This window comes from Netta rufina (assembly GCF_964035555.1).
Source record: "Netta rufina genome assembly, chromosome: 10".
Lineage (NCBI taxonomy): Eukaryota > Metazoa > Chordata > Aves > Anseriformes > Anatidae > Netta > Netta rufina.
Genome location: NC_140133.1, coordinates 11,600,475 through 11,612,743, shown reverse-complemented (window position 1 = coordinate 11,612,743; position 12,269 = coordinate 11,600,475). Strand labels below are relative to the sequence as shown.

General features: G+C 39.8%; 1 protein-coding gene across 1 annotated transcript; it reads left to right on the top strand.

The window, feature by feature from the left end:
* Positions 1-727: 727 nt before the first annotated feature.
* Positions 728-12,115, top strand: SEC61A1 (SEC61 translocon subunit alpha 1). The gene is made up of 12 exons (XM_084292503.1): positions 728-825; positions 2,500-2,567; positions 3,219-3,284; positions 3,388-3,466; positions 4,320-4,451; positions 5,227-5,336; positions 5,434-5,587; positions 6,025-6,185; positions 6,825-7,022; positions 7,421-7,612; positions 8,871-8,947; positions 9,783-12,115. The coding sequence occupies exons 1-12, from the start codon at positions 819-821 to the stop codon at positions 9,967-9,969; spliced, it is 1,431 nt and encodes a 476-aa protein (XP_084148629.1). The 5' UTR covers positions 728-818; the 3' UTR covers positions 9,970-12,115.
* The last annotated feature ends 154 nt before the right edge of the window (positions 12,116-12,269 follow it).

Genomic DNA, 12,269 nt, shown 5'->3' with positions numbered 1-12,269 from the left:
CAAACTTCTGTTTACCCTTAGTTTTCAGACAAGGGATAAGTTCCTCTATAAATGCAAATTAGACCAGACAGTATGTTACTACCAGAAACATCTTCAGCAGCAAGTCAATGTGACCGCTTTTCACTTGTTGACACTCCTGTGTGGCATAGAAGTGCACTGATGTGCCAGGGCTTCGTGGACACATGACATAATGTTGCACATTTTTACCAGTGCATTTATATTTTATTAGAGGTTGTGTTAGATCCAGCCTTAGGCGCACAGCACTGTGTGACACCGCTGGCTGCCATTTTGTGTGGGGGTGTGTGGGGAGTTTCTTAATGCAGGGAAAGGTCTAAAAAAATTATTTTCTGTAGATGTAAAAGCACAAAACGGATGAAAAGAGTTTATTCATGTATTTATTTATCTCTTGGAATCTCTTAAACCAAAGCCAGGATCCCTGGCTGCTGAAACATGCGGTCTTCAACACAACTTGCGACCCCGACGCCTCGCCTCCTACGCGCCACTCTCACACCTCATTAAGATGGCGGCCGGCAGCCGCGAAACTACAACTCCCACCGATCCGCGCGCCCCGCCTCCACCACCCGATTGGTTGCATTGACTGGAAAGGCCCCAATGAGCACCCGCGTTGGCTGGCGGGCGGGCTGTACCCCCCGAGCGGTGCATGCTGGAACTTGTAGTCTCCTCGCCGCAGGGTGTGCGGCGGCGCCGTGGGACGCGGCGCGTGGCAGGAAGCGGAAGGGGCAGGGGGCGGCCGGGCTCAGTCCTGACGTGTCCCTGCCGGGCCGCCGCCGCGCTCCTCGCTCCCGACCGGGGCCGCCATGGGCAGTGAGTGCCGGGGGTGGGGGCTCGGGGGCAGAGGGGTGAAGGGATGAGGGACTGGGGGGCTCGGGGGTGCGGGCTGAGGGGGCGCAGCGCTGCCCCCGCCAGCCCCCAGGCCGCTGGGCCCGCGGCCAGGCCTCGCTGCCCCGCTGTGGGGGTGCCCCCTGGCTTGGTGGGTTTCTCCTCAGGGGAATTCCCGTTTTCTTCGTCCTTTGGAGTGCCCCGTGCTGCCCAGCCCGGGCTCTGGTCGGCACGGAGAGGCAGGGATGGGCTGTCAGGTGGGGGCTGGTCCTAGTGGTGAGGCCAGGGAGCGGTGCTGTTGTCAGTAGGAAGTCGGGAGGAAACCCAGTGAATTGACCTCTGCGCCTCTCCTATAAAGAAAGGCTGGGAGAGCTGGGGCTGTGCGGCTATAGAAGGGAAGGCTCCAGGGGGACTTCGTTGTGACCTTTCAGTACTTGAAGGGGACTCAGAAAAGACAGCGACTCTTATTAATCGGGTACTGACATGACAATGGGAATGGTTTTAAACTAAAAGAGAGGAGATTTAGATCAGAGGTAGGAGGACATTCCTCACTCAGAGAGGAGTGAGGCACTGGAACAGGTTGCCCAGGAGGTTGTGGATGCCCCATCCTTGGAGGTGTTCAAGGCCAGGCTGGATGAGGCCCTGGGCAGCCTGATCTAGTGGCAGGTGTCCTTGCCTATGGCAGGGGGTTGGAACTGGGTGATCTTTGAGGCCCCTTCCGACCCAGGCCATTCTATGAAAGTCTTCCTAGGCTTGTTAGCATGAGGAGGAACGTGCTAGCCTCTTGAAAAGCATCTTAAGCAATCTTTATTTATCTGAGGTGTAGGAGAGGCTCACAGCATTGTTAAGGTTTAAAACCACAATCTGGTGTACCTTCTTCAGGCCAGTAATAGTTTGAAATTAAGAAATGCTAAACTTGCCGCCTTCCACAAATAATTAGAAGGTTATTGGTAGTTTCAGTTCCTCTGCGTTGTCTTAAGCGTTTTAATTCAGTCCAAAATGTATGTGCAGTCTTAGGTTTGCCTTGAGAAGTTTAGCATTAACTGTTCCGAATCAGATCTGATTGCTCGTAGGTGAACTTCTGACATTGCAGATATTGTTCTTTTGTGGTTTGTTTTTTTTTTTTCTAAGACTGAGACAGATAGGTTTGACTCTTCTGTTGTAGGAATATGTCCTTTTAACTAGGAGGAGGTCAGTGCATGTGAACTTCTTGAAAGTAACTTGAACTGTTGCACGTGGACAGTGTGTGGGAATTCTTCAGCTGTATGTCCCAAAAGTAACCCCTGAATTGAAGCTGTCTCCGGTTTTGTATTTCTCAAATACCAGGGTAGTTGAGAACCTAGTATGAAATGAAAGTTCAAGGGTATTGATAAACTCGTGCAAAAAAAAAAGTTTTCTCCTTTTTTCAGCCTACTCAACAAAAGGACAAAACTTTTTTTTTTCCCTATTTCCAACCCATATTGTACTTATACGGAGGTGCAGTTAGTGAAGTAAACATGTAGAAAATAAAGTAAGAGATCGTTTAAAAACAAACAAAAAAAAGCTTTGTTTGTAACTGCGAGTTTTAACACAAAGAATCCAAATTCAATTTTATTTGAGCTTCTCCCAATGTTCTTTTATCTGTGTATTTATTTTGTCTTTTAACTAATTTCTTTACAGTAAAATTTCTGGAAGTAATCAAGCCCTTCTGTGTTATCCTCCCTGAAATCCAAAAGCCAGAACGGAAGGTAAGTTGGTAACATTTTATTTATAGGTTTATGATTGTGTAATATGAAATGCTTACAGCTTAGTTTGCTTTTTTTTTTTTTTTTTTTTTTTTTTTTTACCTATGGGAAGAATGGCAATTGTAGGTAAAGTTATTCTTAGTGGAGTGCTTGTGCTAGTCATCCTGTACCATGGATGCTTTTGTGCAGATTTGCTTTTGCCGTAGCAGTGAGATGTTGAAAGCAGCGTGTGTTGGAACGCAAACTTGAGTCACTTAAAATAGCAACCTGAAAATCTTTACTCCTTGAGTTCTAATCTAAGATTATTTATTAAGACAAATTTCTATATATAGACGCGTTTCCCACCCCAGCCCCTCTCTAGAAGCTCTTTCTTGTGAGAATGTAGGACTTGTGTCTCTCAAAGTACTAGAATTACCTTTAATTTGTATAAGCGTGTTTATTTGGATTAAAACTTCGGTAAAGTTTTGGGTTTCTGTAGTGTAAAAGGGATGAACCATTAGTTATTTTATTCAGAAGGCCCTGTACTTTGTCCATTCACAAGAAAATCTTTAATATTTAGTATAATGGTATGAAATACTTTAATATATTGGTATGAAAGTTTACTGATTGACTAGATCTTGTCATATCGACAGTTATCATCTTTTTTTTCTTTAGATTCAGTTTAAGGAAAAGGTGCTATGGACAGCTATCACACTCTTCATCTTCTTAGTATGCTGTCAGGTATGCCTCTTTCCTGTGGTTTTTAAAAAGAGCTGAAATGTTTAATGGGTGATATGAGGGCGCTCAATTTAATCCTGTTTTCTTCTGTTGTCTGGTTATTCAGATTCCTTTATTTGGCATCATGTCATCAGACTCAGCAGATCCCTTCTACTGGATGAGAGTGATTTTGGCTTCGAATAGAGGTATGGTCAGTCTTTCTGGAGGGCATTTTTGTAATGTGAACCAAAATGTTTTTCGACTTGTTCTTAATTTGAGGTCTTTTCTAATGATGATGAAAAATAGAACAAAGGAAGAAGTTGTTCTGTGTATTATTGTATGAGATGATAAACAACTGTGGCATTGCACAAAGTCGTGCCTTTCCACGAAATGGATTTATGGCTGGCTATATGCGATCTATTAAGTGCAAAAACTAAGGACCATTTTGTGGGGAGAAGGGGTTAGTAGAGAGACAGTTCCTAATTACCTGCATTGCTGCTGGTAATGTCTTCCATGTATCTTCCAAGCTTTTTGAATCATATTTCAAGCTGTGTTTTCTTGTGTTGTGGTTTTCTGGGTGACGTCCTTGGGTCTGCCTCACAAAATATTAAAATTCTTATCACTTCAATTTATCATAGGGGCCTTTTAATGTGGGTGTTAATTAAGTGTTATAATGAAACGTGTATAAGTATGTAACTACGAGCACTCCTGAAAAAAAAATTCTTCTGTGTTTAAAGTTCTAAATAAATAAGTGACTGATCGTCAAAGACAGAAAGCAAATTCCTACCTTCTCTTATGTACAGGAAAGCTGTTCCTGACAGCAGAAGTCTTTTTCAGTGAATATAGTTCTTAAGGTACTGAGAAGGACTGCATTACTTACCAATCTGACATTTAACCTGGTTCTGTTATCCCTGAAACCTCTTACATTTATGGAGATTTGGAGTTCTATATTGTCTTCATCACGACGCAAGGGGTAGAAAGTCAAACTTTACAAGTAAATATTGGGGTGCACCATCTCCAGGCATCTCTGAAGTTCATTGTGCTGCTTGTGTCTGGCAGGTACGTTGATGGAGCTGGGGATTTCACCTATTGTCACTTCTGGGCTCATCATGCAGCTCTTGGCAGGTGCCAAGATAATTGAAGTTGGTGACACTCCAAAAGACAGAGCTCTCTTCAACGGAGCACAGAAATGTAAGTAACAGCTAGTAGGCCAAGGCAAAATGTTTTAGAGTATCTAACCCTAACAACAGAAACTGCAAACTTAACCTGTGGTGAGCCTGGAGTTAGATGTTTGGGCTTCTGTCATGCTGCATGTTCACGTTGTGCTACTAATTTATTTATTTCAGCAGTCGTTTATGGGCTGCTGTTTGGCTTGTTAGCTTTTATGTTTCCTTTACAAACCTATTTGAAGCTTATATGTGCAACTGGTACTGTAATCTCATAAGCAATATATAGACTGTGGGGACCCGAACTTTGAATCATGTTGGTCAACATTAATAGATAGTAATTTTTTTAGGTTAAGATGGTAGTTGTAGTTGTTACTTTGCAGTTTCAAGCATGGTTCTTCTTTAGCAATAAGAGATAAACAGCTTTTAGATAAACATGAATATTCTCTAGCTATTTTATGTGGCACCACACCTCTTACTGAGCTGTTTACTGGAAAAAAGAATCATAAATAGCTATGGTAATGTCTTAATGTTCTCAGAGTTTTCAATATCTAAAGCCACTTTTAGCAACTTAAAATATTTGCTTCTAAATGTATTTGCTTTTGAAGTCTTTGCGTATTTGTATTTTCAGATATATAGGTTTCAGACAAGAAACTTAATTTGCCCTTGAAATCAAATGTCCCGTGACTTATGTATTCCTTCCCAACTTCTACTACTAAGAATTGATTTATATCTTTGGGCAATTAGATAAATATGAAATCTCCAGGACAAATGCATACTTTGTTTTTTGTGTTCTGCAGTGTTTGGAATGATCATTACCATCGGTCAGTCTATTGTCTATGTAATGACTGGAATGTACGGAGACCCGTCTGAGATGGGTGCTGGTATCTGCTTGCTTATCACAATTCAGGTAATTTCTAGTCCTGTTTCCTCTAGTTCTTAGTTTCTTAACAAACAAAATGGGAATGTGAATAATGCTGCTTTGTCATTTTGTTTTTGTGCTGTAGCTTTTTGTTGCTGGATTGATAGTTCTGCTCTTGGATGAGCTCCTACAGAAAGGGTATGGTCTTGGTTCTGGCATCTCCCTCTTCATTGCTACCAATATCTGTGAGACTATTGTGTGGAAGGCATTCAGCCCCACCACCGTGAACACAGGACGAGGTAATATGGCATAGTCTTTTCTTTATTTACATTAGAGTTTAATTATTATATGAAACATAATAAACCAAGTTACTTTCCCCTCTTGTCTTTTAAAATTCCAACTCTATACATTATATAGAGTAGTACAGTGGAAAAAAAACTTTTTTTTGAAACAACTTTGTAAATGTCAATTTTTTTAGAGAGCTATAAAATTATCCCATTTGGTCCTTGGATAGCAATTAGTTTCTAGGCTGCTACAGGGGGATTTCCAAAAATTCTTGGAAAGAATACAACTGATGTGAAGAATGACAGTTACAAAACTGTGTCTTCAGGGTGAAAAAGCTTGGGGAAATTCCAGTATCAATCTTGTATTTTGGAAGGATGTCTACTGGGACAAAGCGCTCAAGTCTGGAGATAAACCAAACGCGTGTAACTTGATTTTTCTTTTTCTTTCTAAGGCATGGAATTTGAGGGTGCTATCATTGCTCTGTTCCATCTTCTGGCTACTCGTACAGACAAAGTCAGAGCTCTCCGTGAGGCCTTTTACCGTCAGAATCTCCCCAACCTTATGAATCTGATTGCCACCATCTTTGTGTTTGCTATCGTAATTTACTTCCAGGTCAGTTGGAATAAAGAGGACTGTAGAACTGTTTGCATGGGAAAAGATCTGTAACCTGCTTCTTCTTACAAGAAGTTATATTTTCACTTTTCAGAAGATTCATTTTTATGTCTGCAACATCTACATGTTCATTTAATAGTACCTTATTTTAATCAGTTTCCATGATTACTGTAGTCATTTGAAAAATGTGAGAGCTGCTGGGGCTGGTGGTAAATGTGTGTGTGTGTAATGTAGCCTAACGAAACTGCTGTTGCTTTTTTGCTGGAAAATGCTTTGAAATCTTTAAGTCTGTGTATCAGTTACTTGTTTGTTGCAGGGAGCTACTGGAGAACGTCAAAAGTTTTGAGTAGTTTTATGTTTCTTTTCCTGGACACTATGTTCCATCTTCTTGCAACTTTAGAACTCTTCTGACATCAGTCTTTCATATCTTGTGTGAATTTAGACAACCTTGCAGGCTTTCAGGCCCCTTGCAAAAGTGTTTTCACAGATAGCCCTGTGGATAGACTATGTGTACTTGCAAAAATTGATTGCATGTTGTTTTCTGTTGCTGTCAAAGCTTTGCACATGCAATTCATCACCTGCAGAATAGGTTCATGTCATCAAGGTATAATGTGGGACTTTCCTTTGGAAACTTTTCAGGGCTTCAGAGTGGATCTTCCTATCAAATCTGCTCGCTACCGTGGCCAGTACAACACCTACCCTATCAAGTTGTTCTATACTTCCAACATTCCCATTATTCTTCAGTCTGCTCTGGTGTCAAACTTGTACGTCATCTCCCAGATGCTTTCTGCACGCTTCAGTGGCAACTTACTGGTTAGCCTGCTGGGCACTTGGTCTGTGAGTATTATTCCTTTTAATCTTGCATACAGCTCTGTAAGAGTGCCGTTAACATGCGTAATTGAAGGGATGGTCTCTGTAAAGATAAAGGCACGTTTCTACAGGTGTCATGTACACTGAAGCTCCTAGATTAGTAATTTGTTTAAACTGGTGGAATATGAGACTTGCTGTGATGAGTGTGGATGTTAAGTCTCCATTTAACTAGGGTGGGTATTTTTACTGTTCCTTATTGTTTTGTTTCCACATTAGAAACTGCTTATGGTAGTAAAGTTTTATCTTTGTGTGCTGCTGTAAAGACAGTGATATACAGTGACATGAAGGTGATACATAACTCCAGTCTTAGCTTAATTGCTAAGAAATAGTGAGAAAATTGTTGACTGCTTGCTTCCTTCTTCTAGGACACGTCATCTGGTGGCCCTGCTCGTGCTTATCCTGTTGGTGGACTTTGTTATTATTTGTCACCTCCAGAGTCCTTTTCTTCAGTGTTAGAAGACCCCGTCCATGCAGTTGTTTATATTGTATTTATGTTGGGCTCCTGTGCTTTCTTCTCTAAAACATGGATCGAAGTCTCTGGCTCCTCTGCCAAAGATGTAAGTTTAAAATGACAAATGATGTAAGCCTACATGATGCAAACAGAGGGGCTGTTGTAAAATAAGTGCTGACTTTCTCCTGAAAGAGCTGTTAGGCCAGTAATCACCTTAGTAATATTTATCATTTATATATATAGTGAATTTGATTCTGGATCAGAAAGGGCTTTTTTTTTTTTTTTAAGTGGGGACGATGGAGGTAGAATGCATGGTAGATTGCTTTTTTTTTCAAAAGAAACAACAGGTATGCCAGACAGGAACAGGCATAAAAAGTTCTCCATTTGTTTTGGGGAAGGTTAACTGGAAGTTGTTCTTTTTAACTAGAGGGACCTGATAAGACAATGTAGTGCAGGGTACTAATGTATTTGTGACTAGCTTTATAAATTTCCATTTGCTACAAGATATTCAATACTCAGCAACTATATCAGTCAAATTGGAAAACAAGGTGGGAAATAGTTGTCATCATGGTACGCTTGTATTGTGGTTTGGTGTAGGAGATCAAGTTTGACAGCCAGATGGAATGGTTTAATCTATTCTTTAACAAATATGTGATAGTTGTTGTATAGCTACTGTTAGCAATATGAATACTCGCTCAGCCTTGCATCCAGCTGCTTGTTATCAGACGTGTAGGGAGGCACTCATGGGTAAGTATAGCTAGATTTTCTTTCAGCTTAAACCAGCATACAACTTGTAACACTTCAGTATAGTTTCTGGGTACTGGAGAAAAGTTATAAACAACATCAAAAATAAAAATTGATAAATCATTACCTACAATTGCAGAAACACAGTTAAAGATTGATGTGCCAAGAAGGGATTCTTTGTCAGTCACTTCATTTCTAATATGGTCCCACAAATAAATAGTTAACTCAACTGATTGTGGGAAACTGAACTGTAAGAATGGACACTTCATGGAATGTTTTTACTAACGTCCACTAAATCCTAACTAGGAGATGGTAGGTAGCAAAACAGGAACTGAATTACATGTAGGATAGCCTATCAGTTTCTGCATTTTCCTTTTTTCAATAGGACTAGAATTATCCAAAAAGCTTTGCATAATTGACATCATGGAGAAGTGCCTGTGACTGCAGTCTATCCAAAGTTAAAGTACTGGATATTTTTTAATCAGACCAACAATATACAGTAAAATAACAAAACCACCATTTACTTGAAATGTCTTGCTTTTGGTTTCTCATAATGTTAGATTCTATGGCTCTGGCAAATGGCACTAAAGTAACTCATTCTGTTTCTTGATTCAATACAGGTTGCCAAACAGTTGAAAGAACAACAAATGGTAATGCGAGGCCACAGAGAAACTTCAATGGTACATGAACTAAACAGGTAAGCTATGCATTTCATTGGTTATTTATGCAAAGTGTTACAGGAAAGCACACTGAAAATTTTGCTTTGAGTTCTGTTTTCTGGACCCCAGAGCACGGCTATTCTTCAAGCTTTGTTGCATGCATGAGACACAGAATACAGCCTCATTAATAGCTGGATTTGCACAACATGCAGCCTTGCAGTTAGGAAATGTGCCTGAATAGTGAGGGTTTGTCTATACTTTACTGCTTCAAACTGATTAATGGTATTTTTAATGTAATTGTTAATGTCTTGAGGGTACTTTTTTCAGAGTAATCATTTTTAAAATTACTAGCTACTTAAATACAGTAACTGTAAAAGTTGGCAGTGGTTGATCGCTAGCTTTTTTGCATACAGGGTGGGACCTGTGTTCCCTTCACGTTACAGAAATGTTATTGCAACTTTACGTTTGAGTCATCTGCAAATGACTTGAAGATCTAGTAGCCATAAATTTACGCTTAATTACTAGGTAGAATGGAATACTTTCTTGTCTTAGCTTAGCATGTTTCTCCCTTCCAGTCAGGTTGAATTTTCCTAGTACACTATTGCATGTGCCTTATCTTGGATTGGTGGACCTAGAACAGTAAAGAATATCCTGCCATTGTATTTTTTTTCACTTGTATAATTTGTGTTTTTAAAGCACCTGATTTAGATTATCTATGCAGTCATTTCTCTGTGGGGTTGTTTATTTTATGGGAAAAACTAGCCTCTGATTTAGGTACCTCCCATAGGATTAGCAGTATATGGCAACTATTACATTTGAAATATCCCGAGCAAGCTCTAAGGGTACCTTTTCTATTCCCACCTTGTTTTACAGGTACATCCCTACAGCTGCTGCATTTGGTGGTCTCTGTATTGGCGCCCTCTCTGTGTTGGCAGACTTCCTTGGGGCAATTGGGTCTGGAACTGGAATCTTGCTCGCTGTCACTATCATTTATCAGTACTTTGAAATTTTTGTAAAGGAACAGAGTGAAGTTGGCAGTATGGGAGCTCTTCTTTTCTAAACCTAGCTTCTCATGGACCCAGGAAAGGGGAGAAACACTCTCAAAAGTGTCCAGTCAGATGCAAAGAAGTAATGTAAACTTGATAATGTCATTCTATAGGAACACATATTTTAATAATGTTTCCAAAGCGCATTCCCTTATGTTCAAACTTTTCTAGCATACTGTTTGCATTTTATAGATTGCTGGGGGAAAATGTGCAAAAAAAAAATTTTTTAAGAAAATTGTGTTTTTTTTAATTATGTATTAAGAGAATCAGCTTTCTGAATTGGATTTCGTTCAATGACTCTTGAATTTTTTCATCCCTTTGAAAATTAGTATACCTGAAGACTTTGCAGGTTTTAATAAATGATTGTGGGGAGGGTTGAATGTTTGGAAAGGATTTTTTTTTTTTTTTTTCCCCCCATTAAACATGTCTTTGTAGCTCCTTTGCAGTAGTGGTGAGAAATCTCTCCCCCTAATGCTTGAGTTCCATAATTATGGTTGTAAGCACAAACAGTGTTTAAAATGTTCAGTTTTGTGGGGTCTTTTTTGTTCAAATATGGCAGATTTGGGAGGCAGTTGTTTCTTTTCACTAAACGTTATCTGTAATTCCAAATGTCTTGTTGTGTAATTACTGAGCTAGACCTTGACAGATGTTGAATATTGGCTTGAGGTTGTTGTCAAGTTTTGGTAAGAGATAGGATTGTCATCTTTCCTGTCCCCCCTCTTCCATAAGCAGAAAACTCAGGTGAATTGGGATTCTGCCAGAGTCTGTGCCTAGGAGTTGCACCTTGTGAAACTTGGTAATACTGGCAGCTTTGTAAAAACCTTTTAATTAGTACTCCTTGCCATTAACTGTAGTCCTAGTTCTGATGCTAGCTGAAAGAAATGGATGTTATGGCTGATTAGATGCATATCTGCTTGTACCCTTTGCAAAAGGTAGTTTTCATCGATTTAAAAGGAAAAAAAATGGTCTTGTAGCAATCAGGACATTATCTGACTACTCATATCTAGTGAATTTGGAGTCTCACTCATATCACACAGTGTGAAAGAATGTATGTACTTGTCTCCGTTTTCTATAGTCACAATGGAGGCTTTTCCATCCTATAATCTCATGGACTTGAATGGTGCATAAAAAAATACTTTTTCAGAAGGTATTGGGACTCCTTGTTCAACATCATACCTTCAAAATGGAGAACATTATAAAAGGCTTCAATGGACCAGAATAATCCTTAAGTTTCCTTTTTTTTTTTTTTTTTTTAGTTTGTCAATACTAATTAGGTGGCTAGGACCAAATGGTAATATTCATGTATGAGTCTTGTAAATATAATTCTCCATCAGTATTGGACAACACAGAAACCAGAATAAGTTGCAATGTTGGAATGTTTCTCAACACTGCATCAACATGCCTTCTGTGCATGTTGTGCTGACTGACAGCACATGAATTACTTTTTCTGCTCGGAGTGATGGGACTACTCGGCTATGTACCCAAGGAGCACGGATGACACCTAGAAACACTTGTTAATGCACTGAGCTCAGATACCAAATGCATGAGAATTCTGCAAATGCAGATGAGATTCACTTCTATGGATAGGTTTAAGTCCTGGGGAAAGGATCACAATTGGAAAAGGAACAGAAGTATTGAGATAAAAATATCTGTGAAATGCCTACTACCAACTGTTCATTATTAATTCACACTATGTTCTGTAATTTTCCTGTATTTTATAAAATACTGGCATGCCACAGCACAATTTTGATGTGAAGTCAGGGACAGTTCAAAAGTGGCTTTAAAGGGAGAGGGAGGGAGTATGGTGTGGTTCTTCTTTTTTTTTTTTTTTTTCAGGAAGCCCAATGTCATTTTTTTTTCATTTGTAATAAAAAGGACTCCACTTCTGGGTATGCAGTTCTGGCTGGGCTGGAGCTGTACTTATATTTTTGGTCATATCAGCTGTTTGAACTGGTTGCAGTTTAGACCATCAGCTCTTGAGTGTCTAAGCAGCACTTGTTCTATGCATCTGTATTTTTGTTGTCTTGCGCTGGAGTCTTTGTTATCAAGCAGCTATGTCCTCAAAGCAGGACCTGCTGATCGTACAGTGGATGTTCACAAAAAGAAATAATGCCTAAACAATCTGCTTTATACTGAAATAAAGTACATCTTTGGAGCTAATGCTTGGCTTTTAGTGCTTTGAATACCCTTACAATTCTAGGAATTATTGAATGCTGTTACCTGCCCAAAATACCATGAAAGCGATCCCTCTGAAAACAGCTGTTTAGAGGGTCCGTGTAACATAAAGAAAGTTTGTACTTGCTCCAAGACCTCC

What these genes read in the sequence shown, in the direction of transcription:
- SEC61A1 (XM_084292503.1), top strand. An exon ending in CTTCAACGGAGCACAGAAAT is followed by an intron (nt 4,452 to 5,226) that starts GTAAGTAACAGC and finishes TGTGTTCTGCAG; the next exon opens with TGTTTGGAATGATCATTACC. An exon ending in GCTTGCTTATCACAATTCAG is followed by an intron (nt 5,337 to 5,433) that starts GTAATTTCTAGT and finishes TTTGTGCTGTAG; the next exon opens with CTTTTTGTTGCTGGATTGAT.